Below are 25221 nucleotides of genomic sequence, written 5' to 3'. Positions count from 1 at the left end.
TTTTCCGGACACATGTCCAAATAACATACACTCCTGGAAACTGAAATAAGAACACCGTGAATTCATTGTCCCAGGAAGGGGAAACTTTATTGACACATTCCTGGGGTCAGATACATCACATTATCACACTAACTGAACCACAGGCACATAGACACAGGCAACAGAGCATGCACAATGTCGCCACTAGTACAGTGTATATCCACCTTTCGCAGCAATGCAGGCTGCTACTCTCCCATGGAGACGATCGTAGAGATGCTGGATGTAGTCCTGTGGAATGGCTTGCCATGCCATTTCCACCTGGCGCCTCAGTTGGACCAGCGTTCGTGCTGGACGTGCAGACCGCGTGAGACGACGCTTCATCCAGTCCCAAACATGCTCAATGGGGGACAGATCCGGAGATCTTGCTGGCCAGGGTAGTTGACTTACACCTAGAGCACGTTGGGTGGCACGGGATACATGCGGACGTGCATTGTCCTGTTGGAACAGCAAGTTCCCTTGCCGGTCTAGGAATGGTAGAACGATGGGTTCGATGACGGTTTGGATGTACCGTGCACTATTCAGTGTCCCCTCGACGATCACCAGTGGTGTACGGCCAGTGTAGGAGATCGCTCCCCACACCATGATGCCGGGTGTTGGCCCTGTGTGCCTCGGTCGTATGCAGTCCTCATTGTGGCGCTCACCTGCACGGCGCCAAACACGCATACGACCATCATTGGCACCAAGGCAGAAGCGACTCTCATCGCTGAAGACGACACGTCTCCATTCGTCCCTCCATTCACGCCTGTCGCGACACCACTGGAGGCGGGCTGCACGATGTTGGGGCGTGAGCGGAAGACGGCCTAACGGTGTGCGGGACCGTAGCCCAGCTTCATGGAGACGGTTGCGAATGGTCCTCGCCGATACCCCAGGAGCAACAGTGTCCCTAATTTGCTGGGAAGTGGCGGTGCGGTCCCCTACGGCACTGCGTAGGATCCTACGGTCTTGGCGTGCATCCGTGCGTCGCTGCGGTCCGGTCCCAGGTCGACGGGCACGTGCACCTTCCGCCGACCACTGGCGACAACATCGATGTACTGTGGAGACCTCACGCCCCACGTGTTGAGCAATTCGGCGGTACGTCCACCCGGCCTCACGCATGCCCACTATACGCCCTCACTCAAAGTCCGTCAACTGCACATACGGTTCACGTCCACGCTGTCGCGGCATGCTACCAGTGTTAAAGACTGCGATGGAGCTCCGTATGCCACGGCAAACTGGCTGACACTGACGGCGGCGGTGCACAAATGCTGCGCAGCTAGCGCCATTCGACGGCCAACACCGCGGTTCCTGGTGTGTCCGCTGTGCCGTGCGTGTGATCATTGCTTGTACAGCCCTCTCGCAGTGTCCGGAGCAAGTATGGTGGGTCTGACACACCGGTGTCAATGTGTTCTTTTTTCCATTTCCAGGAATGTATTTTATTTCTTTGTGTGTGAGGAATGTTTCCTGAAAGTTTGGCAGTACCTTTTTGTAACACCCTATATATATATATATATATATATATATATATATATATATATAACTTTGGAACATTATTAAGGTAAATACACTGTTTGTTCTCTATCAGAATCTTTCATTTGCTGACTATGCCTATCAGTAGTTAGTGCCTTCAGTAGTCATAATCTTTTATTTAGATGGCAGTAGTGGCGCTCGCTGTATTGCAGTAGTTCGAGTAACGAAGATTTTTGTGAGGTAAGTGATTCAAGAAAGGCATAGGTTGTTGTTAGTCAGGGCCATTCTTTTGTAGGGATTTTTGAAAGTCAGACTGCGTTGTGCTAAAAATATTGTGTGTCAGTTTAGTGTTGATCAGAATAAGTAAAGAGAGTAATGTCTGAGTACGCTCAGTTTTGCTCAGCTGTTTGAAAATCAAATAATGTAAGAGGTTTATCAGCATAGTCATTCATAAATTTTTCTAAGGGGACGTTTCAATACATCCCACGATATTTCCTGTAAGTACATGCCAGGAAGCTACAGGTGAGCCATCGACGAAGAAAATAAAAATTTATGTTTATTTCTCAACATAGACACCCTCGTGACGAACTCATTTCTCCTAATGACAGAGACGTTTGTCGATAGAGTCATTAGAATGTTTGTTGATGGAGACAGAACCTCACCTCTGCCTGAACTGTTCATCTCCATCAAAGGGAGCCTCACGGGATAGCCGCGCGTTCTGAGGCGTCTTGTCACCGTCCTCGCGGCTTCCCCCGTCGGAGGTTCGTGTCGTCCCTCGGGCATGGATGTTTGTGTCGTCCGTAGCGTCAATTAGTTTAAGTTAGATTAAGTAGTGTGTAAGCTTTGGTCCCATAAGACCTTACCACAAATTTACAAAAGTTTTTTCCATCAAAGCGAAGTCCTTGAAAGTGTCCTTCAGGTTTTCGAAACAGATGGAAATCGGATGGGTCAAGTCGGGACTGTATTGAGGATGATCGATGACAGCGAAACCAAGACGTCGCAATCTTGCAGATTTCGCGGCGCTGGTGTGTAGTTAGGTATTTTCATGCTCAAAGAGAGGCCGCGAGCGGCATATACATAGACATGAGGAATAAAGATACAGAATAGCGCCTGTTATATTTAAAAGCTTTAAGGGGATCCGGAAAGGCTCAAAATCATGAAAAGTTCAATTTTTACTTTTTTGCGTTTTCTGAATCTGCAGACTATTACCTTTTAATAGATTTATATTTATTCAATTCCGAAGACTACAACTATTTTTAAATTTTTTTTGAAATGTGTTCTACATGGGCGTGACCCACTGTGGCGCTGTTAAACTGCTGTCAAATGGTGTTATTATTAACGTCCGTGTTCATCAGGTACATTTTAGTGATGTGAGATAAAGTATGTGTTGTGGCTAACCTGTGATGGTTCAATATATATCGTTGGTGTGATTGTCGATTGTTTCATGTTTATTTACTCTGTCGTTATCTCGAAAATATTCGTAATTAATACTGTTTCTTGAGTCTCTGTGCCCGTATCTCGTGGTCGTGCGGTAGCGTTCTCGTTTCCCACGCCCGGGTTCCCGGGTTCGATTCCCGGCGGGGTCAGGGATTTTCTCTGCCTCGTGATGGCTGGGTGTTGTGTGCTGTCCTTAGGTTAGTTAGGTTTAAGTAGTTCTAAGTTCTAGGGGACTGATGACCATAGCTGTTAAGTCCCATAGTGCTCAGAGCCATTTGAACCATTTTGAGTCTCTGTTTTGTTGAAGTATAATAATGAGTAAAAGTAAAGTTATTAGAAATCCTCTGAAGGCTTTTAAGAAAAGGAGAAATGTTGGAAAGCCAAAGGTATGTGTTATTACTGTAAACAATAAAGACGATAACCAAGTGAGTGAACCTAACCTCTCAAGTACACCTGCCCATACTTCACAGAAGAAGCTTGGCTCAAAGGAATTTTTTCAAACTGTGTAAGATGTATTCATTGTAGTGAAGTTGGTCTGGAACTCTCCATAATAAAGCACGTAGGACTTGCTAGTGAAATACAACTGAAATGTGATAAGTGTTCATACATGACCACCTTTTGGAACAGTGTTGCAGTAACTGCAACTGAAGAAAATGGTAGCAAAATCTACGAACACAACAACGTGCGATGCTTTAGACAAGGAACGCCTTCGAGCTGCAGACAGGGCTGTAAAGAGTCTAGAAATACAAGCAAGAGTAAACAGGAGGTGGAACAAGAGGAAGCTGGAGGAGGAGTTTGCAGAGGGTGAAGATAATCCATGCTATAGACCTGTAATGCACTAAAAAGTTAATCCAATCTTTGTCGCTCGATTCCGAAAACTTTTATTTTCTCATACTAATTACATGTTTTCTAAGGATCTTCTGAACATATTTGTTTCAAACTTTCAGTAAATGTTACACAGTACCTTCTGCATAATTTAACACAGCCTTTTTCCAAAAAACCGTATATTTTTGAATATATAAATAAAAAATTGCAAAAAAATGTTGTGAATTTTTATTACAATTGAAAAAAAAATCATCTTTAATAACTGAACTAAAATTTTGTAAAATCCATGTGTTAAATTGTAGCCCATATTCCAATAAATAATCTGTAAAAAGTTCAACTTCCTACCTCAAATACTTTGTGAGGAAAGATGTAATTTATAAGCGTTATTTTAACATTGCAAGTATAGGGCGTTCCGGAGCCCCTTAAGAGTTTATACAGAAAACATTCGGCGGCATCATAGTTCAGCATGCTCTCATTCACTGCTGACAATCAGTAACATTTATCGGCGGATTGTTATTGTTCGCTAAATTATTTTCTATCGTTACTTGCAAAACTGACTCGTCAAACGAGTGCATATATGGGACTGGATATCGCTTCTACATAGAACACTAAACAGTCGTCCGGAATATCAAATACGACTAAACAAGACATTCTTGTACTTTTATTTGTAATCTGCAGATGAAAACATGTTGCAAGTATTGAAAAAATTAAGACAATTGCTTAATAGGTTGTTTGCCCGCCTTTAGAACGCAGTATAGCAGCCATTCTTCCTAGCAGGGATCTAATACGTTCTAGATAGGGTTTCTAGTAGAGTGTGGCATCAAACGAGAGTTGAATGAAAAGTAATGCCTCCACCTTCGTTAATTGGGTTTGAATGGGAATATTTTACTAAATCAAATGCAAAAATAACCCTTAGAATGTGATCTTTAATTACCAATATTCAATTTCCCACATAATCGCCGTCCACTGGATACATTTCTGCAAACGATGAACAAGTTTTCTGAAGCCGTCACGGAAGATGTCGACACTCTGTTTCCGCAACCACAATCTCACAGTTCTCTCAACGTCTTCATCAGAAGCATACTGTTGTCCCCGCAGATCGTCTTTCGTTATCGGGAACAGATGGAAGTCGGATGGTGTTAAATCGGGATTGTATGGAGGATGCCGTACGATGGTGAGATTCAGTCTTTGAAGGTCTCCTGTGGTAGCACGTAAAGTGGATGGCTTGGTATTGTCATGCTGCATCTTTCGATAGCCAAGCAAAGCAATAATGTGACCCACACGTTCTTCTGAAATGCCGATTGCGCTTGCAGTTTCTCTCTGAGTGATACGACGATCGTCCTGAATCACTCCGTCAACATTTATCTTGTGAAGCTCGGTGGTTACTGTCACAGGACGTCCAACTCTTTGTTTGTCATCCAGGTCTGATGTTCCCTCCTCAACATCCTTAAACGTACTCGTCGGACGACGCACAGTACTCACGTCAACACAATCATCATAAAATTGTTTCATTCTTTGAAGAATCTCCTTTGGGTTGACACCTTCTGCTGTCAAGAATTCAATGACTGCATGTTGCTTAAATCGCATTGAACGACCGTCTGCGCAGGGTTCCGCACTTCACGCTGTAACAACACAACCGATCAATGCTAAGGCTTCCCGCCAACTGGAGCTGTAGAGAAGATGCTACGGAACAAGCCAGTTCTGCCGCACATCAATGCTGCCAACTGCTGAAGATTTACGAAGGTGGAGGCATTACTTTTCAGTCAACCCTCGTGTATCCGCGCACTGGCCACTAATTCCCGTAAATTGCAGGATGGTGGTTTGTCGACGAGGATCTGCTGTCCGACAGCATCCCAATGTTTTCCATCGGATCCAGATCTACAGTTACATCTACGTGGATACTGTGCAAATCTCACTCAAGTGCCTGGCAACATCGAACAGCACGTGAAAAGAAACGAACACCTGTATCTTCCCGTGCGAGCTCTGATTTCCCTTATTTTATTATGATGATCGTACCTCTGTATGTAAGTCGGCAGATGAGTTTGGGGTATTCACATCATTGTTGCGCAAACATTTCTGACCTTGCTTCAAGATGACATCGCCGTTGTGGGTGCGAAGGGATGCTGGTGGATCGCTATAATATTCTTGTAGTCCGCAGCTGTCATGGTAGCTTCTATTAATGCCATAGGTCCCACTAAAGCCCAGGTGAATGTCCCCAGTAGCAAAATACTGTCCCCACCGACCTGCGTCGTGAAGGTGTGCATACTTTTAGTAATCATTGGCCTGAATGACGACATATCCGGACACAGTTATCGACCATGTGTAGCAACTTCCAATGTAACTGACGGTGTCGTTGTGCCTCACGAAAACACGTACCAGTGACCTACTATGGAGCCGTAAGTTCAAGAATGTGTGCTGAACGGTCGGATCTACTACACCCGTGCTCACTTCATTATCGTATTCTGCTCTCAGATATGCCACAGATCACCGCCTACGCTGCTTCACAGAACGGATAAGCCTCCTAATTCCATATTCTGTGATGATGCGTGCACACCTGTGCCTAATACTTAGTCGTCTACACATAGTTTCACCATCCTACAAACATTTTCCACTGATTATCCCAGTCAATGAAGAGGAAGAAAGTTAGAATCGGAGGAAAAATTAGCGTAGACACCAATTATTATACAGGTGTGGCGGGAAGGGTGGGGGGGGGGGGGTGGAAATGCCATGGACAACGTACTAAAAATCCCTACCAGTGGGGCAAGAGCATCTGCGTTGCTGTGTCGAGATCTTGCGTGTATTCCGCCACCTACCAACCATACAGACAGGTTACGTGGGCAACGGACGTGTCTCCAGTCGACAGACAACAGACGGCCAGCCCTGCCATCAGGTGTCAGGTGGCAACTGGAGTGCAGCACAGGTCACTGGCCACGTGTATCTGTTTTCTTCCTGCGTCCACGTGACCAAAAATAATACCAATTGTATCATGGCCGGCCGCGGTGGCCATGCGGTTCTAGGCTTTTCAGTCCGGAACCGCGTGACTGCTACGGTCGCAGGTTCGAAACCTGCCTTGGGCATGGATGTGTGTGATGTCCTTAGTTAGGTTTAAGTATTTCTAAGTTCTAGGGGACTGATGACCACAGATGTTAAGTCCCATAGTGCTCAGAACCATTTGAACCATTCTTTTGGGGTTGAATGGTCAAAACGTGAGGGAATGTGGGACACTGTACTTTGGTCGTACACTTCCCATCTTCATAGGTATGCAAACTGAAGAGCGAGCTGGTGATGTTCCACTGTCTCCTCAACTACAAGAAACAACTACAGGGTGTTTTACCAATATAGGATGACCCTCTCCAGCACACCTTATAAATCACTGGTGGCGCAATGTGTTCATTTGCCACAATATTCGTTAACACCACATAGAATACATATTCATTACTAATAATACAAATCTCTGAGGTGTTATATTGTAATAGAGAAAAAATTGATTCTTAGTCATTCTGCCAAAGTGTGCAAAAATTTGTGACTACACAAATTTATCAAAATTTTTTTTTTTGTTGATTCCACTGTGTGCCCAAGAACAGCCGATCTGCTTCGCAATTTTCAAGATCCTTTTCCCCATGACAATTCGCCCTTTGTAAAACCCGCGTATGTCAGTGGATTTGCCCTGTTGAGGCCGGTATCGTCGCTGGAATGATTCCAATTTTTTCTCTCTTCCACTGATATACACTATCTGATCAAAAGTATCCGGACGCTTATTTGAGGACATTAATATGAAGCGTACCGTCCCCCCTAATTCATGTCGTTTATGACGACTTGAAATCTGCTGGGAACATTTTCAATCAGGTGTCCGAATATCTGTGGACGAACGGCAGTTCATTCTTCCTCAAGAGACCAAATCAGACATTGTATTCATGTTAGACGCGGGATCTCAAAGGTTCAGATCGGGACTCTGGGCAGGCAAAACTATTTCAGGAATGTTACTGTCCCCAGCCCATTGCTTCACAGACCCAGCTTTATGACAGGGTGCGTTGTCGTGCTGATACAAACTGCTGCTGTGCTTCTGTACGCAGCACACAATGCTGTAAAATGCGTACATGCCCTATCCCCTCCGCGTCTGCTTACGTTCAGTAAGGTGACCACGCCCCAACCTCGCAAAAGACTCCCATACCGTAACATCACATCGCACGTATTTCACTTTTGGAACTACACATTATGACAGGTAACGTTCTCCATACTTTCGCCAAACCCTAAGCCTTCCATCGGTTATAGAGACAGTCATCACTCCAAATGGGTTGTTTCCAGTCGTCAACTGTCCACAGTCGTCGCTCTTTGCACCGACTCAAGCGTCGCTTAGTACTGACTTGTAACACTTTGGAACTTGCGAGTGCTTCCTTGCCTTGATTTCGTGCTATGTTTTACAATTAGCTTTATCAATTCTAAGCGACCATTGTTCCTTAGTACACGAGATCTGCCGACAGTGGTGTAGCTGTGGTTCTTTCTTCGCGTTTCCATTTCACAATCATCTGTGCATACGGGCAACTTTAGATGAGTTGAAGTGTCCCTCCCGGATTTTATGTTCAGGTGGCCCCTAATGACTCGTCTACGTTTGAAGTTACTGAGGCCTTCTGACTGACCCATTTTGCTGTTACTACTTCTCTACTTCCCTCTCTTCCTTCATACTGGCCGGTCCTCCTCTCGTGACGTCTAGTGCCCAATTCTATATTACATAGCGATGTCTGGACACTTTTGATCGCGTAATGCACATCTCTTACCGTCTCATGTTCTCGCAAAGCCATCAGACAATATGCCATCTCAAAACAGGCCTCGTTAAAACTAATTATTTTTGGAAGATTATTTGTGGAAGCAGTGTTGGACGAAATAAGCGATCGCAATGTAATATTTGAAATTACTTATAAAACAGTCTAGATCGTAAGGCACGATTGTTAAAAGATGACTGGTTTCGATCATCACATGATCATCTTCAGACATTCATCAATACTGAGGATAATGGCTGTGCATGGAGCAGAAACCGCTGAATGACGACAGTCAACTCAACGTCAGCAACTGCAGTAACGTCTTTCGGTGGATTATGCCCCATGAACAGCCATTATCAATCAATTTGGTTGAAGGGCTGAAGATTATCAAACGATAATTGGAACGGCTCACTTTTTAATAAACGGGTTGTGAGATTATTTGTTTTATAATTAATTTCCAGCTGTCAAATCGTTTTGGTTCAACAGCGTCAAGTGTACTATATACAAAAGAGTAGACGGAAACGTGTCCTTGGCCCTCTCACTGAGTCTTCTCTTTTAGAAGAAATTTGTGATCTTATAAAACACAGATATTTGTTGCTGAAGGCAGATTCCCTACGTTCCTAGTGTTAACGCCGTCTTGCATCCATGTGGAATGAGTTTTCATAGACTCTTCTGCTGCGAATATCAATGTAAAATACATCAGCGTCAATACAAACTACGTGCTTTTAATTTCCAGATTCGTTGGTCAATGAAATTCTCTGTACTTCGGTGACATCTTTAAAGATGATATAGGCAGAAAATATTACACTTTAAAACAGTAACCTTTTTTCAATCTCGGAATTTCAGATTAGTTATCCAGTTGATGACAGTGTTTTGCGTTTAATACTGACATAGAATGTCAGATGAGTCCTCCATCAGTTTGATCAAAGCTGTTAAATGCTATTTAGAGTAATTTACCTTGCGAGCTGAATTTTTCTTCCGAATGCTGTATGAAATTAGTTTACACGTGTGTTTCGCAGTCGTACATCAGTAAAGGCTGTCCAAAACATTACTGTAAGTTTATAGAGCTGATAAATGAAGTGACCGCTTAACTAATCATAAGGCGTATACCGTCCCCACTTGATTTAAAAATCATATTTTCAGGCCTTTGGATAAGTGAGATATGAGTTACACCAATTTTACATGTCAGTTACTTAGTTTCTCCTTACCACTCATTTTTTTCTTCTCTGTTTCGTCCGTTGACTTTATGTACTTAAATCCCCAGTTCAGTTTGTGTGTGTTACGACACTTCCTGCCATTTCCGTCGAGTGCTACATTCGTTTTTGGTACAAAATTAGCGTAACTAACACACTTGTCGCACAGTCTGGTACTGTTTTGTATCTCTTACTCTTTGGGACACCAACAGTTGTACATTCGTGATGCGAATGGAAAGCGCCACGCGTACTCACAATCGATTTGTCGATGTTGGTGGTGCAGTGGGCTGCTGTGAGCACAGACGTACTGAAGATGATGGCCCCTCCGCAATGGTGGCTCTTGGTGAACGTCCCCACTATCTTCAGCGACACCATATATGGGAATTCACCTGCAAAATTAGCGAATAGTGAATGTATAAGTACAGCTGCACAGAGATTGACAAATGTGTGACACAAAGATAGCGAATTTATTGAATCATACACTTGAACTAAAAATGGGAAACTAGTAAGTGTAATACAAAATATGGACCACTAGCTCACCTCTATTGTACTTTCTGATAGGTTACGATCCAATCTACAATTTTCCTCATCTGTTTGTTTATTTGTGTCACTCTCTGTTATTAAGTTTATAAATTTCCTCTTTACCACTTGAAGAAATACAGCAACCAACTACTTTTTATATAGCTTCATTTTGCCCAAGACACGTTTCTGGCTGTCACTTATCTTGAGTTGGCGTACTACATTTATAGCTTCCTCGATTCAATGATTTTGTCTGCTCCATTTTGAACGCTCCACCTGCGCTGTAAAATCTTACAATTCATTTGCTAACCATGTTTCCCAAAGAGTATATTTACTTTTAATTAATAACTTCGTGCACTTACTTCTATTCTGTTACTATTAACGCCTTTTATTGGCATTTATGAGCATAGCAACCTCACTTCTACCTCCCCTGAGTAAGTCATGTAGCGCAGTATTTAGGACGCAACTGATTATGCGTTTGTTTACTACGCCTATACTCAAGTTACAAGTTTCTTACAAATTCAGAATCTGCCCTGAAATCAATTGTGCTTATAGACGTTATGTTACCATCCTTAAATCTTGACACATGCATTTGTGTGACTAAATAACAATGTCGGTATGTGTGTCCGACAAATCCTCGTTTCCTTCTTGATACAACCGGGGAAATAAACAGTTATTTTATTGGGAACCACCTACTAAAGAGCTGCTGAACTTCATGTATGGCGGTCAACAATGGATTACAAAAAAAAGGTTTAAAAGTGGATGGATTTAGAGCGATGATTGTGAATGAATTATCTGACAACGACGTGATCTAGTGAGCTGTAGCTTACCGTTATTTGATGACACAGCTTCCAAATGCCATGCCTCACTCAAGAGAGTTATTTTTTGACGAATATTCGATAGTTCACATTTCACACAAAAGTAATGTAGTTGTTTGGTGTATAGAAAATATATGAACGTTGGAAATGAAGCCGACTCAGGAAGGGGCCAGTATGTAATCACGTCACCTGTTCAGACCCTCTTTTTTTGAAGGATGTGGCATTGAAAAGCTCTCATTCCGACATTTTACAAAAATGGTTAATACTTCAATAGGCAGGTAAGGGAACCGTGGATCACGTGTGGTTGCAGCAGAACAGAGCTTCAGCACATTCTGCACTTCAGGTGCACAAATTTACTAATAAACGATTTAGAGGCTGTTGAGATGGGCATGCTTCAGAAACATCGCGAGATCGCTTGAAGTGTCCAGCATGATACCCAGACTTTACCTCGGAGAACAACTTATAATGGTGAGTAATGAACTACTTACAACACAAACACTGAGATAGAACACACACACAACACACCAGACCACACCACATTAGGAAAAACAGACAGATGATACATATTAACATACAATAATGAAAGAGCACACAGAACTGGAAACATACTGAAAAAGCAAGGGTTGCCAGTATCATTTAGAACCAACAACACAGTTCAACAAAGTCTAAGATCAAACAAAAGAACATCAGACAAATTCAGGAATAGAGGAATATGTCAACTCACATGTGACTGCTGGTAAGCCCAGACAAGCAGGAAGCTCCGAACAATGTTTCAGAGCACATGAGATGTTTGAAGAATGACAGCACACTTTCGCAGAACACCTAATGAATAAAAACACCCCCCCTCCCCCTCCTCAGTAACGAAACTGATGTACACCTCATGGAACACGGCAACAGTTTACACCGAACACTGCCAATAGAAGAAAATAATGAAGGCTTTCACGGCAGGTGTAGTCATCACTTAACACTTTCGCGGCGCTGAGATTTTTTTTTTTTTTTTTAATGGACTTGTAGTCCGGGGTGAGATGTTACAATACAGCATCACCGGTCTATTGCGGTCTAACTGTGTTGGTCAGGCAGTAAATTTCCACAGGGCAGTGACTCCGTCACTGCAATTCACTTTGGAGGTGTGGCGGTGGGACTTGTAGTCCCGTACCACCCTCTGACGGTGATAGTGCTACGTAGTCAGGCAGCAGAATTTTATTGCGGTCTAACTGTGTTGGTCAGGCAGTAAATTTCCACAGGGCAGTGACTCCGTCACTGCAATTCACTTTGGAGGTGTGGCGGTGGGACTTGTAGTCCCGTACCACCCTCTGACGGTGATAGTGCTACGTAGTCAGGCAGCAGAATTTTGCCTAACATGGGCGGGTGAAGGTGTGGCGGTGGGACTTGTAGTCCCGTACGCCAGGGCGACGGGCGCTGAGATTTCGTGGTCCATACATAAAACTCTCCCCAGAAGTTTCGCCTGCGACTGCAGAAGGCATCCTCCGAAGAGAAGCGGCGAACTGCAACGAGAGCGCGAATGAGCGAAATTAATCGATTGTCACGCTGTTGCTGCACTGTTGACATCCATATTTTGTCCAGCTTAATGCCTTCATCTTTTCTATTAAAATTATTGCAGTGTTTGGCAATCTCAATAGCCTCTCTGTACATTCGCGCATAATAATGCGACGTCTTTGCTATGACGATCGTCTCACTAAACTTTATTTCATGATCACCTTCCTGAAACACATGGTCCGCTACAGCCGATTTATCAATATGTGCGAGGAGGTAGTTCCTTTTATGTTCACCCAGACGGGTGTTGACGCTTCTTTTGTTGTGCCTTATAGACCTTTACACAACTGCACGGAATTTTATAGACACCTGGTGTAGCTAGAGGATGTCGTTTATCTTTTGAGGATCTTAAACATTCTTTTATTTTCGTGGTGGGTCTGAAATCAGTTTCCACATTGTGCTTGCTTAAAATTTTCCCAGTGCGATCAGTGACCTTACTGATGAATTGTAAGAACACTTTCCCCTTGGGTTGGTGTCGATCCTCGTCCGTCCTGGTTGTCAGTCTAGGGCATAGTGCACGATCTATCTCTCTGTTGGAATACCCATTCTTCTTGAAGGTCGCTCTAAGGTGTTCAATCTCATCATCTAAGTGAGATGGTTCACATACTTTGTGCGTCCTGTCTATTCATGTTTTAATCACCCCTCTTTTATTTCTTGGGTGGTGGTTAGAATCTTTCTGCAGATGACGATCATTGTGTCTGTCATTTCTGAGAACCTTATGACCCAATGATCCGTCCTCTCGTTTGATTACAGTCACATCTAAGAAGTTAAGGTGACCATCGATTTCCTTTTCCATAGTGAATTGAATTCTTGGATTAATACTATTCAGATGTAACAGGAAAGTAGTGAATTGAATTCTTGGATTAATACTATTCAGATGTAACAGGAAAGCATCCAGTTTCTCTTCCCCATGGGTCCATATAACAAATGTATCGTCTACATAACACTACCATATGCCTGGTCTTTTTCTAGCTGTTTTCAGCGCCTGTTGTTCAAAGTTCTCCATGAAACACAGCTCGACTAAGAGGACTTCCCATAGCCACCCCGTCAATCTGTTCATAAAAAACATTATTATACTGAAAATAAGTTGTTGTAAGCCAATGTCTGAATAATGCCAACATATCACTAGGACAAGATTTTAAAATTTTAAACATGACTGAAACAGCAACTGTTGAAATTCTTCACGGTAAATGATGACAGTAAAAACAGTTGCAGGATAAAGATTTATTAAAATTCTTGACCACAGTTTCGGTATAACTAAATATACCTTCATCAGAAGTAAAATACACTAAAATCACATCCTGCAATGGAGATTCATAAAACAATTGTTCCAAAGGCGTCGTCAGTAGTTAAAACGTCATCTCCATTTCTACAACACAATTATGGACAGAGGATCGATGCGACCACAGCTTAGCATCAGTACTTCACCTTTGGCACAATTGTTTTTTGAAGCTCCATTGCAGGATGTGATTTTAGTGTATTTTACTTCTGATGAAGGTATATTAAGATACACCGAAACTGGTCAAGAATTTTAATAAATCTTTATCCTGCGACTGTTTTGGCTGTCATCATTTACCGTGAAGAATATCATTAGGAACAATGTCCGGTATACATGTGATCGCTTCGTTCACCGGGATCATGGAAAACAACGACATCGCATCAAAACTGACCAGGATATCATTAGGGCCCACACTAATTTCCTTAATAATATCGGTAAAGTGATAAGAACGTTACTGCCGTAATGAAGAGTAAAGATTATCAGGAAAAAATCATGGACAGTGTGGATCCCAACAATTACAAACAACTTCAGAAGAATCCGACATCGAAGATTTTAAAAATGACTAATCAGTTGGTGAAAGCGTCTTCCCTCTCTTCAGTTGACAAGAAGTAACTCTTTAAATCAGAACCTTACTCGCCCAGGTTCTATGGGGTACCCAAGGTCCATAAACGGCTGAGACCTATAGTCAGCGCAGAGACCTATAGTCAGAGACCTATAGTCAGTCCCATCCATGAATTAGCTGGACACCTTGCCTCGCTGCTGAAACCTCATGTTGGTGGAACTGACAGTCATGTTAAAAAATTCATATCACTTCGTCTATATTATTAAGGATATTAATGTGGGCCTTAGTGACATCCTGGTCTGTCTTGATGTGGTGTCGCTGTTTTCCATGATCCCGGTGAACGAAGCGATCACATGTATAGCGGACATTGTTCCTGGTGATATGTTGACATTATTCAGAAATTGGCTTACAACAACTTATTTTCAGTATAATAATGTTTTTTATGAACATATTGACCGAGGGGCTATGGGAAGTCCTCTTGGTCCAGCTGTGGTTAACTTGCTCATGGAGAACTTTGAACAACGGGCGCTGCAAACAGCTAGAGAAAGACCAGCCAGATGGTAGCGTTATGTAGACGATACATTTGTTATATGGACCCATGGGGAAGAGGAACTGGATGCTTTCCTGTTACATCTGAATAGTATTAATCCAAGAATTCGATTCACTATGGAAAAGGAAATCGTTGGTCACCTGAACTTCTTAGATGTGTGCGAATGTACAGAGAGGCTATTGAGATGAATAGATAGTTTTACTATGAATGTACAGTATACAATATGCTCTCTTGACCTAGATTTATGGCTACTTCGCGGGCGCCAATTTCACAGGTTTTTTCTTCGATTAACGATATAATAAGACTATATTAGTTACGTAACGGAACAGTGACTGGGTAGCATGTACTGAATTACCAATGACATTGAATGATACAGAAATGGAATGATTACTTTGTGGAGGAGTGACTAACTGCTATAGACAAATGGTAACTAAATTATATTGCACTGTATTCTTCTTCTGAGAACTCGTTTATTTGAAAAGATCACTATGGAAACACAGTTACTGGGTTACTAGTTTCGGTAATATCCATAAAACTGGGCAGTGGTAGCAACATCGTGCAATGCTTACACCACTCTACGCATAAAAGAGTCGACGCATTACAACGACATGCCAGTACATCATGATGTATGTACAGATTTGAACACGAAGGAGAAAGATACCTGTCACAAATTGGCGCTTCGTGGTATAAAGCTATGTTGGCTGCGACGGACTAGCTCTGTTGCATGTGTCTGTCTTGTTCGTGTTCGAAGTTGTACATACTTTGTGGTAGAACACCTGGTATGTCTTTGGAAGGCCGCGACTCTTTTAGGCATGTTGTATAGCCCTCATGAAACAGATTGGTATATGGGTTAATGATGTAGCTACCATTGCCCTGTTTTATCTATCTGTGGACGACAATATGTATTGCAGAAACTAATAATCCAGTAACTGTGTTTACATAGCGATCTTGATAAATACATTGGTTTTAAAAAGAAGACTGCACTACATAATTATAGATCTCCTCCTGAAAAATGTTGATCACGTCAGGGAACCATAAATTATGTTGAATGTTACAAAATGTGCTAAAAATTTTTTCAAATACGAGAGCCAGTATCACACATTTCACGTAGAATTACTACACTGATATGGTGGAATATAGTTTTAGACTGAATAAATGAGTAAAATAAGAACTAAATGACTCAAATCATAGGCAGTTTGATTAATAATAATAACATTGTTTGACGTGTAGATTGCAAGAATAATACATGGAAATTTCTTAGATACATTTTTTCGGCGAATTTGAACATGCTGTTCTGACTCAATGTTTTAGGGAAGGAGTGCGTGCTAAGCATATAAATGCCCAAAACCAAATTACAAGTTACAGAATCAAAATAAGTGTACCTATTACTTAAACACAAATCACAGAATAGGTTTCGCGGGTAATGTTCTTACCGCTGAGCTAACCCCTAAATAGCTCGCGCCCCTCCTCCCTCCCCCTCCCCTCTACCCAAAACACTTCTGAAGGAAAGGACATGCTGATAAATACCTAAGCCACAGCACAGAGTATCTTTCCCAGGGTTAATATTTCAAGCTATAGCGGGATGTGTGCCGTTTCATAGTTTCTTGCCAGTGTGTCGCACCAAGATCTTAACCAAGAAGCTTCTCTTTCGCCGGACATACCCATTTAGGTAACCAGGCCATTAGCTCCCTCCGAACTTCCAAATTGTGCCAAAAAATATATTTTCTATTAAAAGCTAAGGTCTGCATTCGACTCCCGGGCGGGCACATAACTTCGATCTGCCAGCAAACGCATCCAGCCCGGCACAGGGAGACATTCGTTCTGAAAAACTTGGAAAGTCGTGGGATACCTATATAGTATAGTATCACGTACACAAGGTATAAAACTGCAGTAGCGGAGCTGTCACTTGTACTCAGTAATTCATGTGAAAATGTTTCCAACGTGATTATAGCAGCAAGACGGGAACTAACAGACTTTGAACGCGGAACGGTAGTTGGAGCTAGATGCATAGGACATTGCATTCCGAGATCCACAGGGTCAAGGGTGTGCCGAGAATACCTCTCACAACGGAAAACGCACTGGCCATTGGCCTGCAATTAACAACAGAGGGCAGCGGCATTTGTGTAGTCAGTGCCAATAGACAATCAGCACTACGTGAAATAACCTTAGGAAACATGAGGGACGAACGACGAACGTATTCTTTGCGACAGTGTGACAAAATTTTTCGTTAGTGAGCTGTGGCTGCAGACGACCGACGCGAGTACCTTATCTGGCAGCGTGACATCGTCTGGAGCGATTCTCCTGGGCTCGGTCGACATTATAATTTGCCCCTAGACGACTGGAAAACCGTTGCTTCGTAAGATGAGTTGGTAAGAGCTGATGGTAGAGTTCAACTTCGGCGCAGGCCCCACGAAGTCACGACCACTAGTTATTAACAAGGAACTGTACAAGCTGGTGGTGGCTCAGTAATGGTGTGGGCTGTGTTTACGTGGATTGAATTGGGTCCCCTGACCCAACTGAACCTCTGGTTGACTGGAAATGGTTACGTTTGGCTACTTGAAGACCAATTGCAGCGACTCGTGGAGTTCATGTTTGCAAACAAGTATGGAATTTTAATGGATGACAATATGCTATGTTACCGCGCAGCAATTGCTTGCGATTGGTTTGAAGAACATTCTGGACAATTCGAGCAAATGATTTGGCCAATCAGATCGCCCGATGTGAATCCCGTCGAAAGTTTATGGGACATAATCTAGAGGTCAGTTCTTGCAAAAAATCCTGTAGCGACAACACTTTAGCAATTAGGAACGGCTATAGAGGCGGCGTGGTTAGATGTGTCTACAGTCGACTTCAGACGACATATTGAGTCCAGAATGAGATTTTCACTCTGCGGCGGAGTGTACAATGATATGAAACTTCCTGACAGATTAGAACTGTGTGCTGGACCGAGACTCGAAATCGAGACCTTTGCCTTTCGCTGGCAAGTGTTCTACCAACTGAGCTACCCAAGCACGACTCACGCCCCGTCCTCACAGCTTTAATTCTGCCAGTACCTCTTCTCCTACCTTCCAAACGAGGTACTGGCAGAATTAAAGCTGTTAGGACGGGTCGTGAGTCATGCTTGGGTAGCTGAGATAGTAGAGCACTTGCCCACGAAAGGCAAAGGTTCCGAGTTCGAGTCTTGGTTCGGTACACAGTTTTAACCTGCCAGGCAGTTTCACATCAGCGCACACTCCGCTGCAGAGTGAAAATCTCATTCTGGAAACATCCCCCAGGCTGTGGCTAAGCCTTTCGTCCAGGAGTGCTAGTTCTGCAAGGTTCGCAGGAGAGCGTCTGTGAAGTTTGGAAGATAGGAGACGAAGTACTGGCAGAATTAAAGCTGTGATGAAGGGTCGTCAGTCGTGCTTGGGTAGCTCAGATGGTAGAGCACTTGCCCGCGAAAGGCAAAGGTTCCGAGTTCGAGTCTCGGTCCGGCACACAGTTTTAATCTGCCAGGAAGTTTCATGTTGAGTCCATGACATGTCCAACTGCGGCACTACGCCGGGCAAAAGGAGCTCGGTCACGCTATTACGAGATATCCCACGACTTTAGTCAACTAAGTGTACGTTCTGCAGATGATGTACTGTTCGGGTTGTAAAGAATCTATTGAGTGCATCAGAAGAGTGTACTCACCCCTCGCTGCGTCGTGGCCTCCATAGATTAGGCCTGCAGCTACGCCCAACCTCCTGACTGGACCAGTGTGAGCCAAGCGGCCAATCGGCAGCGAGGCTCCTGCAGTGTAAAAACGCTTTACGTCAGAGCCAATGCAGACTGAGTACGTGTGCTGCGATAAAGAAATACCTGCCGGTACTCACCCAGTACACATGCGGTGGAGGCGAGGAGCACGACTACACACAATCGCAGCATACTGGGTAAAGCTGAATGGTCCTGCTTCTCACTGGCAAAACCAAACAACGGGCCGCGACAACAGAGGCTGTCTGACCAAGTACAGATAACCGACATTAAATACACTCCTGGAAATTGAAATAAGAACACCGTGAATTCATTGTCCCAGGAAGGGGAAACTTTATTGACACATTCCTGGGGTCAGATACATCACATGATCACACTGACAGAACCACAGGCACATAGACACAGGCAACAGAGCATGCACAATGTCGGCACTAGTACTGTGTATATCCACCTTTCGCAGCAATGCAGGCTGCTATTCTCCCATGGAGACGATCGTAGAGATGCTGGATGTAGTCCTGTGGAACGGCTTGCCATGCCATTTCCACCTGGTGCCTCAGTTGGACCAGCGTTCGTGCTGGACGTGCAGACCGCGTGAGCCGACGCTTCATCCAGTCCCAAACATGCTCAATGGGGGACAGATCCGGAGATCTTGCTGGCCAGGGTAGTTGACTTACACCTTCTAGAGCACGTTGGGTGGCACGGGATACATGCGGACGTGCATTGTCCTGTTGGAACAGCAAGTTCCCTTGCCGGTCTAGGAATGGTAGAACGATGGGTTCGATGACGGTTTGGATGTACCGTGCACTATTCAGTGTCCCCTCGACGATCACCAGTGGTGTACGGCCAGTGTAGGAGATCGCTCCCCACACCATGATGCCGGGTGTTGGCCGTGTGTGCCTCGGTCGTATGCAGTCCTGATTGTGGCACTCACCTGCACGGCGCCAAACACGCATACGACCATCATTGGCACCAAGGCAGAAGCGACTCTCATCGCTGAAGACGACACGTCTCCATTCGTCCCTCCATTCACGCCTGTCGCGACACCACTGGAGGCGGGCTGCACGATGTTGGGGCGTGAGCGGAAGACGGCCTAACGGTGTGCGGGACCGTAGCCCAGCTTCATGGAGACGGATTCGAATGGTCCTCGCCGATACCCCAGGAGCAACAGTGTCCCTAATTTGCTGGGAAGTGGCGGTGCGGTACCCTACGGCACTGCGTAGGGTCCTACGGTCTTGGCGTGCATCCGTGCGTCGCTGCGGTCCGGTCCCAGGTCGACGGGCACGTGCACCTTCCGCCGACCACTGGCGACAACATCGATGTACTGTGGAGACCTCACGCCCCACGTGTTGAGCAATTCGGCGGTACGTCCACCCGGCCTCCCGCATGCCCACTATACGCCCTCGCTCAAAGTCCGTCAACTGCACATACGGTTCACGTCCACGCTGTCGCGGCATGCTACCAGTGTTAAAGACTGCGATGGAGCTCCGTATGCCACGGCAAACTGGCTGACACTGGCGGCGGCGGTGCACAAATGCTGCATAGCTAGCGCCATTCGACGGCCAACACCGCGGTTCCTGGTGTGTCCGCTGTGCCGTGCGTGTGATCATTGCTTGTACAGCCCTCTCGCAGTGTCCGGAGCAAGTATGGTGGGTCTGACACACCGGTGTCAATTTTCCATTTCCAGGAGTGTATAATCTATGCGTGATCGTAACTGTGATAACGAGGCAGCGAGATATTAATTCATTATTTGATACAATCTCATAAGCAGCTGAATTACCGCCATTAAAATAACGGAATCCTCTTGAAATGTGGTTTTGATATATCTCTGCAATAGGGGGATTCCTTGCAACTGCATAAAAACAATCAAAGATATATATTCCAACTACATCTAGGCGAAAATTGGTTTCAGATTAACTAGCTCCATAACAGTTAATAGTTGTATTTCACTATAGTTATGGAAGAGGTGATAGAGAAGGTATTGGGTGGTAGTGGTACAGAATGGGGAACGAAGAAATTAAAATAATTGTTATGCTGACAACATAGTTCTGCTGCCAAACAGCAAAGTTAACCTCAGCGGCTTTACGTATACTTAACGTGGCAGCCAAAACTTACATACGGTCACCCAAAAAATCATATGTATACTGAAATCTGTATAACCATTAAATGCAAACTGGAAGTGAATGGAAAAATTGTTCAAAGGATAATGGCAATTAAATATCTTGATACGGAACTCTCCAGAAATGTAAATGTCGAAAAGGAATTTAAAGAACAAGTAGAAAAACCAAACAATGTGGCAGCGTGTTAAAGTGATAAAATTGTTAAAAACAAGCGTAAAGAAAAGATGCAACGTCAAGAATATAAAAAACCGTAGTGAGCTCAGTACGACATACACAGCTGAGACAAGACCGGCAACATGAAAAGCCATTTTGCAAGCCAAGGAGCTGAAAATTCTGCAAAGGATTACAGAAATTGGAAATTTGTGGTAAGGACTATGGGATCAAACTGCTGAGGTCATCAGTCCCTAGGCTTACACACCACTTAATCTAACTTAAACTAACTTACGCTAAGGACAACACTTACACCCATGCCCGAGGGAGGACTCGAATCTCCGACGGGAGGGAGCCGCACGAACCGGGACAAGGCGCCTCGGACGGAACGGCTACCCCACTTGACAGGATTACAGAGAAGACACTTAGAGATAGAGAGAGAAGTAAAAGCATTAGAAAAGATGTGAAGTGGACTCCATTAATGAATGGGTACAGAAGAGAAAGCGTGACTAGGACGAACACATGGACGACAGGAAAATTGTGAAAATCGTAAGAAATAAATTTCCAGCAGCTACAAGAAACATTGACCTTCCAAGAAAATGTGGAGTGGTAACCCGGGGTAGCCTGAGGGCTAATAAAGGAAACACGTTAGCCTAGGAATAAAGGAAGAAGAAGATAATCGAAATGCACAGTGTTTCTGTTCATGTATCCAACTGGTGTATATCCAGGAATAGCAACTTCATTTTCCAGTAAGTTTGGAATACGTTTTATAACCCGAGCTAAAATTTGACGACTGAAGTTTATATTTATGAAATAATTTCTAAAGCTTCGCTCACATTTCTACTAGCATTTACTTAACATAATTAGCACGACGTAATTCAGCAGCATGCTGCCATTATCACAAGTATACCTTTTAAACGTACACTACATTAATCACAAACGCGATTAGTTTTCTATGTTTATTGTATCGTATCTGGAAGACTTTCCCAGTTTGGCCTGCATATAGAGCTTTGTATGTACTACATGCTACTTCATAAATGTCTGACGCGTATCTGTCTGTTTGTTTATATTGTATCTTAATGTGTGTTATAGTTTGTTGTGTGTTGTGAAGGCAATGTTCATGTTGTTCCATCTGAAAGTGTTCGTTATCTTACAGGAAATGTTCCTCTGAATGGCATGCAGGCAGGGGATTTCTTTTTCATTTTCTGTTGCGGTACTTGGTTGATTACTGTTTTTAGGGTCCGTGCCTTAGTAAAAACGGAAACCTTACGGAATCCCATTATTGTCTGTCTGTCGGATTATTTAAAGCCCTTTTTTTCAGGAAAGGGGATCTGGTGAGCTGGGAGCCAGCACATCAATTCGAACTCGCCACTGTATTCCTCGAACCACTCCATCACACACCTGGCCTTGTGCCATGGCGCATTATCTTGTTGAAAACTGCAACCACCGTCACGAAATAAGAGTCACGACGGGGGGAGCATGATCTGCAACCAATGTACGACAGTCCTTGGCCTTGTACCAGCTCCTTTGGACGCATGGATGCTCTCGTGAATGTTCCCCAGAGCATAATGGAGCCCATGCCTGCTTGTCTCCGCTCTGAAGTGCAGGAGTCAAGGAACTGTTCTGGAAGACCATGGATTCGCGCCCTTCCGTCGGCATGACGAAGAAGATATCGGGATTCATCAGACCAGTGAACACCCTGACACTGCACCAACGTCCAGTGTCAATGGTCACGTCCACCCTTCAGTCGTAGTTGATGATGTCGCGCTGTAAACATTGTCACATGCAAGAGTCGTCGGCTGCGGAGGTCCATTGTTATGAGTGTACGGTGCACTATGTGTCCAGACACACTTCTACTGGAAATAGCAGTAAAGTCTGACGTTAGTTCCGCCACACTTCGCCGCATGTCCTGTTTTAGCAGTCTGTCCAGCCTTGAGAGCCAACATCTGCAATGAGGGGTGGCCCCCATGACCTCGGGACGCGGTATCACCTTAGTTTAGTCACATGTTGAAGACACTCACCACAGCATTCCTGGAAAATCCGACAAGTCGTTCAGTTTCCGAAATGCTCGTGCCGAGCTTCTGTGCCTCATGATCTGCCCTCGCGCCTTCCCGATTCCACTCACGGACAGCAATCTCGCTGATATTACATGCACTGTGCGCGTATCTGATTAACAAACATTTCACGCCAGGTAACGCTGCTGTCGCCTGGATGGGTTTTTATCGATAGTATGTCGGTGGTCACATTGTTCTAGCTCATCATTCTAGTTACGGAATAGTTTGATGGGATAATACTTGCCCTAAGTGTAATATTTGGGTAGCAGTTGTATATATATACATACACACACACACATACACACTGACTAAAATAACTATAAATACATTATTTCATAACATTATATTAATTAATTTTTTAAATCTGCATTAATCTATATATGTCGACGCACTTCAGTTGTAATTCTCATCATGAGCAGCGAACAGAAAGACAGAGTCCGTAGTACGCGAGAGACTGGCAAGCACATTGTTAATATTGCCCACAGACGGCACACTACTTCCAGGTAGCGCAAAGTTTTTTAAAAACATTTGATATGCGCAGTATTATTCAAAAATGGCTCTGAGCACTATGGGACTCAACTGCTGAGGTCATTAGTCCCCTAGAACTTAGAACTAGTTAAACCCTACTAACCTAAGGACATCACAAACAGCCATGCCCGAGGCAGGATTCGAACCTGCGACCGTAGCGGTCTTGCGGTTCCAGACTGCAGCGCCTTTAACCGCACGGCCACTTCGGCCGGCTGCAGTATTATTTCTCAATCTCTCACTCTCACCGCTGTACGTGCAATATTATTGTGCCTTCGAAAATATTGCACAACAATATTGACCGCTTTGAAACTACGCACTCGGCAACATCAATAGATTATTTTCGTAACTGACATACCTGCGTCGTAATTCGCTGCTGATTTAGACGCTTATACGAAAGGCGCTTGCACTGCGAGTAGGCAGTTTTGACCAGAAAATCGCTCGTGTAAACTGGCTTAACTAAACAAGAACTTAGACAGCTCAAGGGGTGAGTTACAGGGCTGGTAGCCTACGTGGGTGTTCTAGGGATGGCGGTTATAGCTGAAACAACCGGCTTTCGGTTGTATCTTTTTTTTTTCAATGCCAGTTTAACTCGAGTGATAAAAATGCTCAAAATAACTGGTTTCTGAAAGAACTCATTTTCAGTTTTTATTTCTACTGTTTCTTGTAATAAACGTAAAAATCGATGACGACTAAAAAATTTGTTACCTCATTTTGAGGATACATAGATTAAAATATTATATTAAATACGTTAAGAGAAGAAAACTTAGTCCGTCCACCGTTCGCTAATTCACTCGAAAAGTGATATGTTATTTTTATTGCTAAAATTCACCATTATCCTCCCACTCTTACTAATATTTTGAAAGTCTGCTCAAAAATCATGTAATCTACAATCATTCTACGCTCTAAAAAGAGGAAACTAAGGTTGGAGAACTATTTTTCGTTTAATTCGTCCGGTTTCAAAGGCAACAAACTGATAGAGGCATATTATGTACACTCAAGCAAGATTCAGCTACATTCTATTTCCATTGAAATCTATGAATGAACTGTTGAGTTTTTAGTTTTCTTGTTATACGATGACACGGGTTTGTCGTTGCTCCTCCCTTTCTTAATCACCTAAAGCAACTGTTATTGATAATGCACTTCGTAAAACACTCCCAGACCATGGATGGTGCCATGCGCGTAATACAACTAATGCTCGACGGCAATGTGAGAAAGTACCATATAGACCAGTAGGGGAAGTCCCACTCATTGCATGTACACGTGTACCGTCCAACAGACAACACCACATGCTAAAAGGTACAGTATTGTCTCAAGAATGCTGTACCAATTCTCATGCCATGTGTTTGTTGCTCATTTCTGTATGCGTTGTTATTCAAATATCAGTGATCGATTTTCCCGTTGTCTATAATAACGCACTATTTCATAGCAGTGGAAATTCCTCGTTTACTAAAACAGATTTATATAAAAACTAAAAATTATAGCACTGGTGCCATGGCTATCTGATATTTAGGTTTTTCTACCCCTTATTAGTAAAAAAATCTCCTCTTACAACAGACATCAAGCAAATAACGAAAAATACCTGTTACTCAGAATTAAAATAACAGTATCGGTTATAACTGTTCGGTTTTTGACATCCCTACAGTGTTTTGTATTTCCGCGAA

General features: G+C 43.6%; 1 protein-coding gene across 1 annotated transcript in view; it reads right to left on the bottom strand.

Annotated features, from left to right (window-relative positions):
• Window positions 1-25221, bottom strand: part of LOC124776072 (trypsin-1-like) — a 67326-nt gene that overhangs the window by 27350 nt on the left and 14755 nt on the right. The window contains exons 2-4 of the mRNA XM_047250915.1: window positions 18834-18916; window positions 18652-18750; window positions 9908-10086 (exon numbers count right to left, since the gene is read on the bottom strand). Of these exons, the coding sequence (XP_047106871.1) occupies window positions 9908-10086; window positions 18652-18750; window positions 18834-18916 (361 nt within the window). The remainder of the gene's footprint in view (window positions 1-9907; window positions 10087-18651; window positions 18751-18833; window positions 18917-25221) is intronic.

The sequence above is a fragment of the Schistocerca piceifrons genome, chromosome 2 (genome assembly GCF_021461385.2).
Source record: "Schistocerca piceifrons isolate TAMUIC-IGC-003096 chromosome 2, iqSchPice1.1, whole genome shotgun sequence".
Classification (NCBI taxonomy): Eukaryota; Metazoa; Arthropoda; class Insecta; order Orthoptera; family Acrididae; genus Schistocerca; species Schistocerca piceifrons.
This window is presented reverse-complemented; position numbering and strand designations above follow the sequence as displayed.